This window comes from Primulina eburnea, chromosome 8 (genome assembly GCF_022965805.1).
Source record: "Primulina eburnea isolate SZY01 chromosome 8, ASM2296580v1, whole genome shotgun sequence".
Lineage (NCBI taxonomy): Eukaryota > Viridiplantae > Streptophyta > Magnoliopsida > Lamiales > Gesneriaceae > Primulina > Primulina eburnea.
The window spans coordinates 37,845,599-37,860,102 of NC_133108.1; the positions used below are offsets into that span (position 1 = coordinate 37,845,599).

General features: G+C 37.0%; 1 protein-coding gene and 1 pseudogene across 4 annotated transcripts; both read right to left on the bottom strand.

The window, feature by feature from the left end:
- Positions 1–1,707: 1,707 nt before the first annotated feature.
- Positions 1,708–7,574, bottom strand: LOC140839557 (uncharacterized). 4 transcript variants are annotated; one of them, XM_073206359.1, is made up of 9 exons: positions 6,267–7,325; positions 4,808–5,517; positions 4,440–4,720; positions 4,069–4,363; positions 3,761–3,970; positions 3,381–3,554; positions 2,905–3,102; positions 2,710–2,823; positions 1,708–2,255 (listed from the first exon to the last, which is right to left on the bottom strand). In XM_073206359.1, exons 1-9 carry the CDS (start codon positions 6,274–6,276, stop codon positions 1,926–1,928), a joined length of 2,322 nt encoding a protein of 773 aa, XP_073062460.1. In that variant the 5' UTR covers positions 6,277–7,325; the 3' UTR covers positions 1,708–1,925. The 4 variants fall into 4 exon arrangements, with proteins under 4 accessions (XP_073062460.1, XP_073062459.1, XP_073062458.1 ...); XM_073206358.1 differs by lacking the exon at positions 6,267–7,325 and adding an exon at positions 7,388–7,574 and having other exon boundaries at positions 4,440–5,517; XM_073206357.1 differs by having other exon boundaries at positions 4,440–5,517; positions 6,267–7,326.
- A 1,633-nt stretch (positions 7,575–9,207) lies between these two features.
- Positions 9,208–13,972, bottom strand: LOC140839559 (putative pentatricopeptide repeat-containing protein At3g13770, mitochondrial; annotated as a pseudogene).
- Positions 13,973–14,504: the final 532 nt, after the last annotated feature.

Consider the following 14,504-nt stretch of genomic DNA (forward strand, 5'->3'; position numbering starts at 1 on the left):
AAAAAACATGGTAAAAATCATGGGATTTTACTAGTCGGATTGCTCCATTCTCTTGATATATGAATATCTACCAAAAGGAAGCCTGGAGAGCTCATTGGCAAACCGGACTTCAATATTCCATGGAGCGTTCGATTGAAAAGTGCTATTGGAATTGCACAAGGATTAGCCTACCCTACCCTTCATGAAGATTATGTTCCACATTTACTTCATAGGGACTTGAAGTAAAAAAATATCCTTTTGGACAACAATTTTGAACCTAAACTCACCAACTTTTCTTTAGATCGAATTGTTGGAGAAAATTCATTTCACTAACATTATCATCAGAAAGCCACAGAACAGAGCAACACATGCAGCTTTGGTGTCATTTTATTAGAGCTCTTGACAGGGAGGCAAGCTAAACTAAAAAAATCAATGGAACCTTCTCTTGATGTTGTAAAATGGGTGAGGAGAAAGATTAACAATACGAATGGAGCTTTAAAGGTTCTCGACTCTAAGATAACGAGTACCTCTTCCCAACTACAAATGATGGGAGCTCTAGAAATCGACTTACGTTGCACTTCTGTTGTGCCTGAAAAGAGGCCGTCGATGTGGGAAATTGTTAGAACACTTAAATATCTTGACTCAAGAACGACTTTTATGTATCCAAGATATCGATATTTGTGGCTGTATTGAAACTGTCAGTTCAGTTCCTGTATGAACTTTCAAGTGAAGAACATTGTTTCTGATTGTAACTCTCCTTTGTTTTCGCTTTGGGAATTCATTGTCCAGTTCGTTCTAGTAAAATATCACGCTCACATCATTTTTTGTGTTGCATTGTGCATGAATTGTGATTTTTTTAGTCTTTATCTTGAACTTTGTTCATCGAGAGGGAAATCAGAAGATTCATGAAGAAACATTGGCTTCAGCTATCAGACGTGTTTTGGGAAAAAGTGGAGTTATAACCCAGCCCAGGTTAATTGTGTTAAAAAATTAATTTAAAGCATATATAATTTTCATTTGATCCCCCGCTGCTTCACAAGTAATAAGCGTAATGGAAATAGCTGATTTAGGGATGACAACTTTCCCCACGGGTTTGAGGCCTTGCGGGAAAAACCCAAAACGGGGATGGGGATCCCCGATTTTTTCGGGTTTGGGTTGGGGATGGGAATTTTTTTAAATCCCCGATGTATTTCGGGACGGGTTTGGGATTACTATCCCCATCCCCGAAATCCCCGAACCCGCCCCGAAAATAATATCAATAATAAAATAATAGTATTATTAACATTAATAATATAATAATAATATTATTTTTTAAAATATTAATAATCTTATTATTATTAATATTGATATTGATATTAATATTAATATTAATATTATCTCTAATTATTATTATAGATAATAATAACTTTTGGTTTGAGAAAATCTCCGAATTCGACATCGTCTTGTCATATTAATATTTTTGAAACGGAGATGGGACGGGGATGGGAAGTTGATCCCCGAAGTTTCGGGTTTGGGTATTTCCCGAACCCGAAAAAGCGGGGATCAGGGTGGGGATGGAATTCGGGGATCGGGATGGTAATGGCAAACCCGCCCCCACCCCGGCCCATTGCCATCCCTAAGCTGATTCCATCGGTCTCTGCATACAATGACATCTATGCTCATAAATACGAGAATCATCTCGAGTTCGAGACTTACTAAATTTTTGTTTCTCTTTCCCAAGTTCATAAATCCCAAGTTCATAAAGTAAAAAGTCAAATGTCGAAAAAATTTAATATATATTTTTTAAAATTTGTTTAGCCAACAAATACTGGTTGAAACTAGCAAGCTCAGACAGACGTATATAAGTAGTAATCTATGGGACTGAAATGAATCTCACGCAATATGGATGAATTACATTACTCATCATATATTAACCTTTCATACAAAATGAGGCATAATATAAGCTTTCATGAATCCGTGGATAGCCACACCTCACGGAGGAGATCGTACCTAACACTTGCTCCATCACAGCCCATTTCTTCTCGATTTTCGTTTTCATCACGTGGAGACGATAATAATTTGTCAATCAGGCTAGACTCCAATTCATCCAGCTCTTCATCACTGGTGTACCCCTTTCTCTGCACCGAGGACGAACTTCTTGACAAATGAGAGTTTTTACCCACCTCTGCTACTTTTTCTGCCACATCGAAAGAAGATGGTGGCACATACACAAGCTGAGCAGCAGCATAAGGGAAGCTACTGGAGGAGCCTGCCGATAGTCCATGTTCTGCAATGCACTGTGAATGAAGAAAGATTAGAGAGTGGTCAAGTCATCCCAGATAACAAGGTCAATAAAATAATGACTCAAAACACGGTTCCAGATATCGTGTCATCTCATGTTCCATGCTCTGATGTCAAGGGCACGTCTCATTCATTTAATTGTATTCGATTCAAACTCCATATCCAACAGAATTCTCTGACTACAAAGATACATATAAAATAAATCCATATCATGTAATTTATTACTCGTGATGCAAATCCATGATCAGTTACCTTCATTCTGAGCTGATTAACAAAGTCGCTCTGAGAAATAAATCGAGGCAAATGATGATCAAAAGGGATTCATGGTGGTGAAAAACTATTCAACTAGACTTAATTTTAGAAATAAAACACTAGTAATTTATTCGGATAGAGTTCTGATGGTCGTAAAATTTTAGAGATAAGAACACGGGTGCATATAAAACAACATACCTCGGCGTTTAGTGCCTCTAACACAGCACCTGGGACGGGATCAGGGCAGAACTCATCTGGAGTGAAGTTGCAGAGCACTCGCTTAACCAATGGGAGACTGATTTGTGGACACACCTATACAGAAAGATAAGCATGAAGATTTTGTGGATGCAAGAGGAATTCATATCAGAAGGATAATCTTTAAATATGGCGCACCTCCATTCTCATTGTTGGATCCATGAGCATATCTTTGGGAAGCATGAGAAGATCACTCAGGGCATTAAGAAGAGGGAAGCATTTCGTTTCACCATCATCCATCTTACCATCTGTGCAATAGCTGTTTTTTCCATCTGATGCTGAACTATCAGCATCCTTGCCCAGAAACTCTGTTAGCCATCTTGTCCAATTGCCAACCTAAAAAAGCCCAAGGAAGGATCATTTACCATGTATGTTGTAAGCACACATGGACCTCTAAATAGTCAGGCTTCAGATGGGGCTATACAGAAACGCCACCAAGGTTTGACTAGATCATATCAAATCTAGACAGTTAAAGTAGGACACTCGTGCATTCATCTTCAAAAAACAAGTTTACGGCATAAGAGGATGTAGTAACTTTCTGTTGAACAACAGTGAAGCATCTCTGCTGATTGAACGCTATGCAAGTTTATTTACAACAGGAGTGAAGTGCTTACAGAATTCTTAAGCTGCGCACCAGACCCGAAACTTAAATCTCCAGCAGGGATGGGCAAAACTTTGGAGTCCACTATTGGATCAGAAATGGGATCCGTCGGGATCTCGTGGACTGACTCACGAAGAATGGCATTAAACATTGCCACATCTAGCCTGCCAATACATTGTTCCAGTACCTAATAACAGATATGATTGGACACCATCAATTTAGCATCCAAAAAAACCAACAGAATCAAAACATAAATAAAAGAGTTCCTGATTCAGCTAATTATCATTTATTTATTAATTGTGTTCAAATATCCTTCTATCACCTTTCAAACAACAAACTAAAGTTATGGGCAGAAAGATGGAAAAGGTAAATAATAGCATAGAAACTACACACCTTCCTTGCCAAAACTGGCAAGCAACCACATTCATGTCCTCCTGCTCGGACAGGGCAAAGTCTTTTGAGAGCATCCTGAAAGGCATTTATCCAGAGGTTAACGGAAAAGTTCCCCTGTTGCTGGTCACCCAAGGCTGGACCCAGCAACCTTTCAGAAGTTTTGCTATTTGTGGAATCATCACCAGGAGATTGCATGTTGGGTGTCAAAGTCTGAAGCAGAAAAAAAATAAAAAAATTATTCAGTACTAAAGGCCGTGCACATGTGTGTTGCACCAAGAATTCATCTATGTAGGCCATAAAGTAATCACCTGCCACCATATCGATTCAACTATTCGAGAAAATATCCAGGACTCAACTTTCTCCAAGGCAGCTGTTAAGGTTCTTGATTCTTGCCAATCATCAACAAATAGCAAGAGTCCTTGCTTGTTCCGTGGTCTACTCCCAGTACTACTATTTTTTGAAGATGAAGCCTTCGCTTCATTCTTCTTTTCTCGTCCATTAGACTCAAACATTTTGGCTAGAGCTTTAGAGCGACCGGAATTTCCAAATGCTATGGATATAATCTCTCTCAGAACAACAGTGTTTGACAACCAGAAAGTTAACCTAATAAGAAACAATATGATCAATTCAGGAGCTGTAAATCTAAAGTAAATGAAAATACATGGAAACTAATACACACCTTGAAACATCGTTTCCACAGGACTTTGCAACTAAAACAAGTCCAGATACAATGTTCCTAGCAACAGTAGCTCGCATATCTTGAGACCAGTACTTGCAAGCAAAAATATAGAGTCTCGAGAGGCGCCTTACAGGTGTGTGCACTTTATGTGCAGAGCTACTATGTTCTGGTACAACAGAATAGAGACTGATTTCAAGAGCAGCAACTTCTCTCAGCTCACCTTCAAGTTTCTTTACCCGAGTTTCCATTTCTTCTATCTTTTGGTCTAACGTACCCTTGTCCTGCGCATAATTTTCCACGGTGTTGACTGATTCAACATCATTACAAGAACTATTATCACAATGGGAAGTCTCATCTTGGATATCTACCTTCTTTTCTTGTCCAATAGGTCTGTCATCAGCTCCAACTGAGGCCTCTAACAAAGGCTTCGGATGGACTTTCATATTTTTTGAATTCTCAGGTGTACTCTTGGCAGTTGATATAAAAGGTCCACTATCAGGTTTAACTCCTTTCATTGGAGTGTCACTTGATGCTTTGCTACTTGCAGATCTCGATCTTGGTGCACGAATATTGTAGCCGTCAGAGGAAGCATTTTTTCTAATCTTTTTAGGCACCAAGCCAACTTTTTCTAGTTTCTCCTCGTCAGCTGTTAGGGAATCTCCATGAGAAGAAACTGAATCATTGATTGTCTCAGGGTCAGATTCATATGCAACCCCCTCCCTGGAATCATTCTCCCAATTATTGGAATTATCACTCAGTTTTTCATCACTTTCTTTCTCATCCATTATCATTGTTTCAGTATGATGTATTGCTTCCGCAGATCTGTAGATTTCACCCCTATAAGCCACCACATCATTTTCATAAACTTGTGGGGGCTTGGCAACTATGTTTGCCTCTATATTGATTTCCACAGAATCTGAAAAAGCTTTCATACCAATCTCTTTCGATTTTAGGTTTTTTCCACCATTCTTTTCTTGCGGCTTATTATCTACAGCATCAGATCTGGAAGGATAGTTTCTCTCTTTGTTGTTGGGACCCCTTCGCCTTTGTGTCTCCTTCATGATCAATCCTTTTCCACCTACAACAAAATCAACAAAAGAAAAAATGTGAGTAAAGCATAACTGACGATGACACAAGTAAGAGAAGCCATTTTACAAGAATAACAGAATTCCACAAGAATAAAGAATTCTAGCTAAAAAACATTAAATAAAAAATTGTGTTTAGAAGGGGAAAAAAGAAGCATATAGGCTTTCATCAGAAGTATGAATTTAAATGTACAGAGCACTGCATCGCTATTGGTATCTCGAAGGGTCTAACCTTAATCACATTCTTCTTTTTCGTTTTAGAAACCAAAACCTTGTCTACATTCTGCAACAAATTATATACCGAGTAAAAGTGTAGCATACATAGTAGTATAGGATTCCTTATTCACCACCAAATGAAATGACTCAAAGTCATTCAAATTGGAGACAAGTCTATAGTACAATGCAGAATCACTAGTTGTTTCTGAACAAAAAAATTAGTTAGAGATGGTCAGATTCATGATATCATTCTGCTGTTTATATTGATAATACACATAATGAACCTTTTCCTTCATTTTTATGGGGAGGGTCTGTTAAGCATGGAGAAGAGGACCCTCTCAAGAAGTCCGAAAATATTTTTGCGCACTTTTGGCACCATGTTGCCACTATATATGATCAATCATTATCTATACCTCCTCGATCTCAGAAGATGAGAATTTCATCTCCATCGATATAAAGAAATGTAATGTTTTTATTCAAGCACTTAAATGATAATTATTTGAGATAATTCTACCATAATTATCGCCTTTACTCATTTACCCATCCGAGTCACCCTTTGCCCCTAACCACTCTTTTCGTGGACATAGATTTTGGCATGCATATGTGCTTGATCTGAATAGAGATCAAATGAACAAAATCGATCTGTGTTAGCACCTCCAGACAGATAGACAAAGATGCTAATATTTTATTATATTTAAAGCATACATTGCATTTATGATTTCAGCCGCAATAGCAAGATTTTCATTTCAACCAAAAAATATTATAGAGATATATATAAAATCATTACCTTTCCACGATTGTTTGAAAAATGAATAACTTTAATTTGCATTCTTTCTTTCCAGGTGTTCAACTCATTTTCATCAGAACAATGATAAAGGTAACAACACTCTTGGATTAGCAGCTCAAACTAAATTTATGTTAAAGACCTTTCAAAGCCCAAGCCAAAGTAACACGGGTGTAAAATAAATATTGGCCATATTTAACAAGAATGATGTAAAACAACCACAAGTTATCCTAAAACTTTCCAATCAATAAGCTACGCCGTCATAATCTAAGCAGTAGGCACCAAAATTAAAGAAAGAAAAACAGAAGAGAAGATCTGTTCACCTAATTTAGTTCAAATGTAGCACATCAAACTATTCACATTTCACAGATTCTAATGCACGAAACATACCAACGCAACAACAAACATTAACTTCCAATTTCAAATTCCTTAAACCTTCACTAAAAGGAGTTGGCGGATGCTACATCGGAAGAGCACTCATCATAGACATGTGAGGATCCAACATATATCGTTTAAAGTAATTTCCATATCTACCCCGACAACACCTGTATGTTATTTTCTACTAGTGTAGTATGGACTAATGATCAAGATGAAGAGAAAATAAAAAAAAACAGTCACGCTACAAAAGCACGCACATGATCGACCGACGGTTACAGAGCTAGAAACAGTAACTCTCAAAATATTCATTCAATAATATCAGAATTACGAAAACAGCTATTTAATTCCAGTAGCACCGACTAAGGCAATTAAAACATGAGGATGTAATCCTACACAGAAACAGTGAAAACTGCGAAAATCTCGAAATCGGATTAAACAACACACGACATGGATCATAAAAAATGTGAGCAGTAAAAAAAATTCACCAAAGCTTTCGCCGAGCAGATCGAAGAAGCAGCTGTCTCTCGTAGCGTCATGAACCAGAGAAATCTAAGACGGAGGAGTGAGCGTGTTTTCATCAAGTATAAATGGATAGGTGGAGAGGTTTGTTAGTAACTGCGAGCGGTGATGATGGAATCATGGCAAGTGCTGGTAACTGTATTCTTCTTCTTAAGATCACTCTTTTTTCCAATTACTAAAATGGAGGTGAAACGGTGTCGGTTGGATGCATTATGAGTGTTGTGGTAAAAATTAATTATTACTAGTAAATGTGGCACACAGATTGCGTGTGTCCTGAATACATGTGACTAATATATTAAATATTCATGATATTACAACATAACGACGTCAAAATATAAAGAAGAGAGTTATTTTTCATGGTGGCTAGTTTGGAGAAGAAATAATATTATTTTTTATGTGAGCAGTTTCCTTATGACGGTGAATATAATATTATTTGATAAAAAAAAATATAATATAAAAAATGAGAAAGGGTAAAATAAGAAAAAAAGTTGGTGTCCTCATAGAGGGCTCAACTATAATAAAATAGTAAATATAAAAAATTAAAAAGGATAAAACAGAAAAAAAAGTTGGTGTCCTCATAGAACGGTTGTTATTAGGACCTCGTATTTAATATAATAGTATTGATTATATTAAATTTGATATTTATGATTGCTTGAAGACTTTCTTCAATTCTCCTCCGCCAAGATTTGAAGTTCGTGTGAAAAGGATGGTTTGATGATGACATTACCCTTTCAATTTTATGTATCTTTATGTTGATAGGAAAAAAGAAGAAGAAAAAATAATATTTTTGAAATATTGAAGATATAATTGGACAGTTAAATGATATTTTTGGAATCATATTAAAAAACACTACTTTCCAAAAGTGAGTTATTTTTTGTTTGTTTTTATTTTAGTTTTATTCTTTCCAAAAAACGAAAGATATAAAGTTGACAGTCGTGGAAATTTCAAAAAAGAGCATAGTTTATTGGGTAAAAGAGTACACATTTAGGACATATACATGCCTATCGGTACAGTTGTCTGGAAAAAATAAATAAAGATTTAATCACACATTCAACTTGGTCATACAAGAATAGGTTTATTTATTTAATTTTTTATTTCAAAATAGAAAGATCTGAAATAACTGCGATCCAGGTCATCATTTGATGGATGCTCCATGTTGCCAACTATAGTGGGTTCCATATAAATTATTTTAGTTTTTAGTTTAAAGATAATATCCATTTTATTGTTTTTGGTTTTGTTCCAAATTGAACTGCTTTGGATGTTTGAATAAGAATTTGAAGTCTACAAGCCGGTTGGCTAGTTCCAACCATCCAGTTGTGTGATATTTGCACCCAATTTTTATCGTTTTACCTTCCGAATTTGACGATTACATCATTTTGTAACATAGTGAGAATTAAACACATAATCGTTATCTTTTTCTGTTCTGGACGAGATCTTCACAAAATTATAAATTACAGTATGGACTTGTCGGAAGATGCTGTAATCAGATAGCCTGTCCTCCGCATAGGCCTACTTCAAAGAATCCAATGTTGACCTTACATAATATTTTGTTTCCCTACAAACAAATTGTAAGGAAATATAGCAATAAATACAAAGATTTTCTTATCTCAGTGTCTTGCAACAATGAACACATAACAGAAATCAAATAATAATAAAATAAAATGCAACCCTTTCTTGACTCTGTGTACACCACAGGCACCATGTGGCCACGGTAACATGCTAGACACATAATCCTGGAAACCATGCACTGTTATTTTTTCCATATAATATGAAGTTGTAAGCCATTCATTACTCATCCACACAAAAATAGGATAACAAACCTATGAATAAAAATACATTTGTTAAAAATGGTTAGTTTACAGATGTGACCTACAAGAAAGGCCAAAAGAAAGTATACAACAAATGATCAGAAACAGTCTCACAATAGGCTGATAAAAAAAATTCATAGCAAACTCGGATTTATCCATGCATGTAATGGAATGTAATGTCTATACTTCGTATAAAGTATTGTGGTTTCGAGGTATGCCTGTTCGTAGTATAACTAATGTGGCGTCAAGCGTCATTATTAAAAAAATTGTCTTTATTTTGTTGATCTTGACCTCTGCTTCACTTGTTTGAGAAGTGCACGGGGAAGCTGAAACTGAAGAAATGTGTTATATATCCTCTGTAAACTACCGAACTGGGCATGTCTCGAGAGTTCCCGGGGATTTCAAGCTGACTTTTAAAATTTGTCAGTTGAGGCCGTGTCTGATGATTGTTTGAATTCCAACTCTCTACCCAACTAGTGCCGCATTAAGAAGCTCAAAGAGTTTTACCAGTGGTCTCCATATGAACACTTTCCATGTATAATATGAGAAACCTACTTTTTATCTCTAATAAGCACTTCTCTGCCTTGAACCTGAGATACAAACTTTGCGAAGTTATGGCAATCCACACAAATGCCTAGATTTTTCATCACGCGTATAGGCTTTGATTCAGATATATTGATCATTCCAATTGCCAAAGCTAGTTTCTCACTTGGCCTAGCAGAATTCTCTCTTTCTACTCTTCATCTACGTCATATAACACGGAGCTCAGATCAGGCATATAACCAGCTGACTTTATCCTATCCGATAAATCATTTACCTTATAGAATACATCATCTTTTCTTGAATTCGATAGATCACTTGCATAAAACATATGGATAGTCCGGCCAAATTAAATCCAGCTCTTTCCTGGCTCCTTCACCACAACCTTTTCCTTCATCAGCTCTCTCAATCTTTTACATCATCCCATCTTCCCCCACATGCATATAAATTACAAAGAACTACATAATTCCCAGCATTTTTAGGTTCTATTTCAAGAAGTCGGTCACCAGCAATTTTCCCGACAGCAACTTTCTGGTGAACTCTACAAGCACCTAAAAGTGAACTCCAGAGAGCCGCATATGGTTCAAAAGGCATCCTATATATGAACTGCAAGGCCTTGTCAACTAGGCCAGCACGCCCAAGTAAGTCAACAGCGCATCCATAGTGCTCAACGCCAAGCTCAACCCCATCTTTCTTGCTAACCATATCATAACAAATTTTCAGGCCACAGTTTTCCATATCTCCCTGGATGCAGCCAGACAATACAGTCAAAATAGTTGTGCTGTCAGGTTTGATATGATTTTCTTCGTTCATAATACTGTAAAGGTCTACCACGGCTTTTCCAATCCCATGTTTACTGTAACCTGCAAGCATCGTATTCCAAGAGATAACCGTTCTTTCAGACATATTATCAAAGATCCTCCTAGTATAAGTCCACATTTTGAGTACATATCAATTAAAGAATTCTGAAGGACCACATAAAAGGATAGTTCAGATCGAAGAACATAGCTGTGAACTTGCCTTCCGTACTCGGATGCAGGAAGCGCAGATAATGCAGTTAAAATACTGGTATAAGTCACATAATTTGAAATCATTCCTTCTTTCCGAAGTGCACAAAAAATCTCTAATGCCTCTTCGTCAAGTCCCAATTAAGCATAACCTGAAATAAGAGCTGTGCAAGAAATAGTCTCTATCAGGTAAATTGTCAGATAGAGCCTGGGCTTCATGTATTCTTCCAGCTTTCGAATATAAGTCAAGAAGTGAGCAACCATCATGTCCGTGAGACTCAAAAGGGCTCTTAATAATAAGAGAGTGAATTTGACTTCCGCAATCAAATTCAAACGAGCAAGTACAAGAGGCAAGCACCGTCGAAAAAATGAACTCATTGGGATCGGTACCTTCAGCTTTTTCATGTTACATAAGAATGGAAGAAATATAAATACTCTTTCAAAACAAAAGATGAGCAGAAAAACATATTGATTTTCTATGCCAATATAAAGCAATGTTTTTACATATTCCAACATGTATTTGAATGGATGAAACTTTTTGATGATATGTAGATTCAACAAGGATTGAAGATAGTGAATGCTTGATGATTCAATCCTGAGACCCATCAGTAAAAATTTCTTGAAGGTGTGAAGTATAAAGTACTTGAATAAAACTGCTCATCAAAGAACGGGTGGAAGACTGCTGGTGTTTTCCGCCAAAGAGCAAATGAATCGTAAACAAGAGTATTAAATATCATCATGCTAGCGCGGGTAGTAGGAGACAATACTGTCAGTTCACAAAAGCACCTGAACATGCATCAGATATCACCTGATTTTAGCATCTCAATCAAAAGGATGAGAGCTTCAGCGTAGAACCCACTTCTTGAATACCCAGAAATCATCGCCGTCCAAGAAACCTGTTAATTGTACTAAAACACGTTTCTATTGTATGCTATTAAAAGAACGTTTAATAGTTTCTTCTTCTCATCATCAATAGATTGTATATAAGGCTACTGGTTATGTTGTATTCGGTAATGAAGAATTCAGTTAGCTCATTCGAGCAAAATTCTTTTCTCTCCAAACTTTGACATGGTATCAGAGCCATAGGATTCTCTCCTAGGGCTTTCTTTTTTTTCCAATTCAATTGTTTGATCAATCATCTGTAAGAGCTCATCTGCTCTCATTCTTTCCGACGAACTGATGGCGAACAATTATAATTTCAACGATCCGCTATTCATTCATCCGTCCGATACACCGGGCATAAATTTAGTCAATGATCCGTTGATTGGAATCGAAAACTATGGTATTTGGAGCAGAGCTATGCTGATTGCGCTTCGAGCAAAGAACAAAATCGCATTGATTGATGGAAGCTGTTGCAGGCCTCCGGTTGATAGCCAAACTTCACTCCAGTGGGAAAGATACAATGCACTTGTTTTGTCGTGGATAATGAACACGGTATCGAAGGAGATTTTCGGTGGAATTGTCTATGCAACCGATGCTTCATCAGTTTGGTCTAATCTGAAGGAACAATTCGATAAAATCAACGGTTCGCGAATTTTCTCGTTGCATCGAGAAATAGGACGGCTGACCCAAGGTAATAGCACTATCTCAACATATTATTGCAAGCTTAAGCAACTTTGGGATGAGTATTCAGCTCTTGTCATTTTGCCTTCGTGTGAGTGCACTACTGCTCGGAAATATTTGGAGCATGAGCAACAGCAAAGGCTGCTTCAGTCTCAACATGACCACTCCTTATTCTTTAAAAAGGATGATGCTTCGATTACCTTGTGGTGTATGTTGATGATATTGTCATCACTGGAAGCAGTGCGACAGAAATACAACGCCTGAAAATGTTTCTTCACTCCAAGTTGCAGCTTAAAGATCTTGGACACCTAAAATTTTTCTTGGGTATTGAAGTTGCCCGTTCAAAAGAAGGTATTTACCTTAATCAGAGGAAGTATGCTCTGGAGCTCATTGCTGACACATGTATAGCAGGAGCCAAGCCATTTGATACTCCTATGGAGCAGAATAGGAATTTCACCAGTCATGAACTTGATTCTAGCATGCAGCATGCATGACAAAGTGTTCCTGCAGATACTCTGCTAAATGACCCGAATGAATACCAACGTTTAGTTGGTAGGCTGACACATGGCGGCGGCAATTCGAGTTGTTAAATATATTAAGAGAAACCCAGGCCAGGGCATCTTGTTGAAGCCTTCTGATTCTTTATCTCTCACAGCATATTGTGATTCAGATTGGGCCGCTTGTCCCATGACTCGGCGTTCAGTTACTGGCTATTGCATTAAACTTGGGGCATCACTCTTATCTTGGAAATCAAAAAAACAAAATACTGTCTCACGGTCATCAACTGAAGCGGAGTATCGTGCCATGGCATCCACCACTTGTGAAATCATTTGGATTGTTGGACTCCTGCAAGACATGGGAATTCAAATTCGTGGCCCAACGACGTTGTTTTGTGATAATAAAGCTGCCATTCACATTGGTGCCAATCCAGTGTTTCACGAACGAACGAAACATATAGAAATTGATTGTCATTTGGTTCGTGAGAAAATCAAAGAGGGTCTTATTTGCACCAAATATGTTTCTACACATCAACAACTAGGTGACATCTTCACGAAAAGTTTGGGGAAGACTCAACATACCTACCTGCTTGAACTTCTAGGTGTCTGTGATCTTCATCAACCCTGAAGAACATGCAGGTTCAAGCTTGCTGTTCAAATCACACCAAGCTTGAAGGGGGAGTGTTAATTGTACTAAAACACGTTTCTATTGTATGCTATTAAAAGCACGTTTAATAGTTTCTTCTTCTCTTCATCAATAGATTGTATATAAGGCTACTGGTTATGTTGTATTCGGTAATGGAGAATTCAGTTAGCTCATTCGAGCAAAATTCTTTTCTCTCCAAACTTTGACAAAACCACATTCCTCTCAGGCATTTCATCGAACACCTTTCTCGCATCACTCAAAACCTCACACTTGACATACAACATGATCAGTCTCGTCCTGAGATACAACGGTGCAAGATAATGTGTTTTCATCATGTGGGCTAGCACCCTTTGGCCTCAAGACCCTCTGGGCTATACATTCGTTCAGTAAAGCATCGTACTCGTTAAACTTCATGTTAAGGCCCTGCTTGGACATTTCCCGTAATCCATGATTCAGGTCACCGTTGAATCGGGCGGGGAAGAGGAGAGCTGGTTGATAGTTTGTGAAGGGTCTCTCTGGGATGCGCAAAGTCGTTAGATGTTTGTGGGGCAATTCTATCCTACTCCGGGAGATTTACTCCCTATCACTAAATAATATATACATGTATAGCATTTAAAAATAGCTACAATAATTTTATTAGCGTTTATAAATGGGTAGAACATAAAATTTCTTATAATAATTAAATTTTAAAATATTGATTTTTTACATTGCATATGATTCTACCACAAAAATAAGAATAATAGAAATGAAAATCTCAAACCTCAAACGTAAAAGTATTACTATCAAAAAAAATTTCAAGTAATTTTTAAATATAAAATATGAAGTTTTAAATTTTGAGAATAATAATAATAATATAATGATATAACACATGTTATATATATTAAACGAAATTAGTTTAATGATTAGTCATTTTTGGTTAAAGTTGTGTGAAATGTAATAATAATAATAAAAAAAAGACACGCGTCAGAAAAAAAAGTAAAGGGAGTATCTCACCCGGTGTAGGATAGAATTGGCCATGTTTG